Consider the following 907-nt stretch of genomic DNA (forward strand, 5'->3'; position numbering starts at 1 on the left):
CAATTCTTACCCAAAAGATGAGTGGAATTGAATGAATAATCCCAAAGAATTGAATTGAAAAGAACAGAAGAAATCAAATAGAATTGCATTGTAATAATTACAAAACAAGAAACAAAATTGAAGTAACAAGGAAGGGTATGCAGAACAATGAAGAATCAAACTAAGGCATGAAGCTTATTATTAGGAGTAATACTTCCAAAGAGCAGCTTCAAATCATTCTCCAATGGTGTTAGGTTCAAGTCCAAGCACCTAACCCTTAGACTATTAGATCTCTTGAAAACCGGAACTTTAGCAACAACATGTTGAATCTCATTGATAGAAGACACAAGTTGTTGATGTTGATCATTTGGTGATCTGTGTCTTCTCATGTGGCCTCCGAGTGCCTGACCAAGAGAGAATTCTTGGCCACAAATGGAGCACTCGTGCATCTTCGGCTTAGTATCAACGTTGTTGTTGTTGTTGGGTTCTGATTCCAGCTTTGGCTTCTTGTTGTGGCTTGTTCTGTGGCCTCCAAGTGCTTGAAACGATGGGAACTTGCGGTTACATGTCTTGCACTCGAATTCCACTTCACCATTGTTATTGAGGCTTCTTTTCTTTCTAATTATTGGATTATTAGAGAGAAGCATAAGGCAATTCGCCAAGTCTATTTGATCTATTTCTCTCTTCATCTGACTCATGAATCAATCAATAAGGAGTAGCTAGTTTTAAATTGAATTTGGAGATGGAGAGGTTTACAGTTTATACTTGTATATATATATGCAGCGCTACTAGCTTATAAGGAATAAAGTCAACCGTTTTGACTAGTTTGAACGAATAAAATAATTATAGAGATCTAGTATTAAAAAATTAAATTCAGTGAATAAGATATTCAATTCAACTCATGGCAAAATTGAAGAAAAACACTACT

At 35.6% G+C, this 907-nt stretch overlaps 1 protein-coding gene across 1 annotated transcript; it reads right to left on the bottom strand.

Annotated features, from left to right (window-relative positions):
* Positions 1 to 49: 49 nt before the first annotated feature.
* Positions 50 to 730, bottom strand: LOC107493290 (zinc finger protein ZAT11). The gene has a single exon (XM_016114393.3). It carries the CDS (start codon positions 675 to 677, stop codon positions 156 to 158), a length of 522 nt encoding a protein of 173 aa, XP_015969879.1. The 5' UTR covers positions 678 to 730; the 3' UTR covers positions 50 to 155.
* Positions 731 to 907: the final 177 nt, after the last annotated feature.

Source organism: Arachis duranensis, chromosome 6 (genome assembly GCF_000817695.3).
Source record: "Arachis duranensis cultivar V14167 chromosome 6, aradu.V14167.gnm2.J7QH, whole genome shotgun sequence".
Classification (NCBI taxonomy): domain Eukaryota; kingdom Viridiplantae; phylum Streptophyta; class Magnoliopsida; order Fabales; family Fabaceae; genus Arachis; species Arachis duranensis.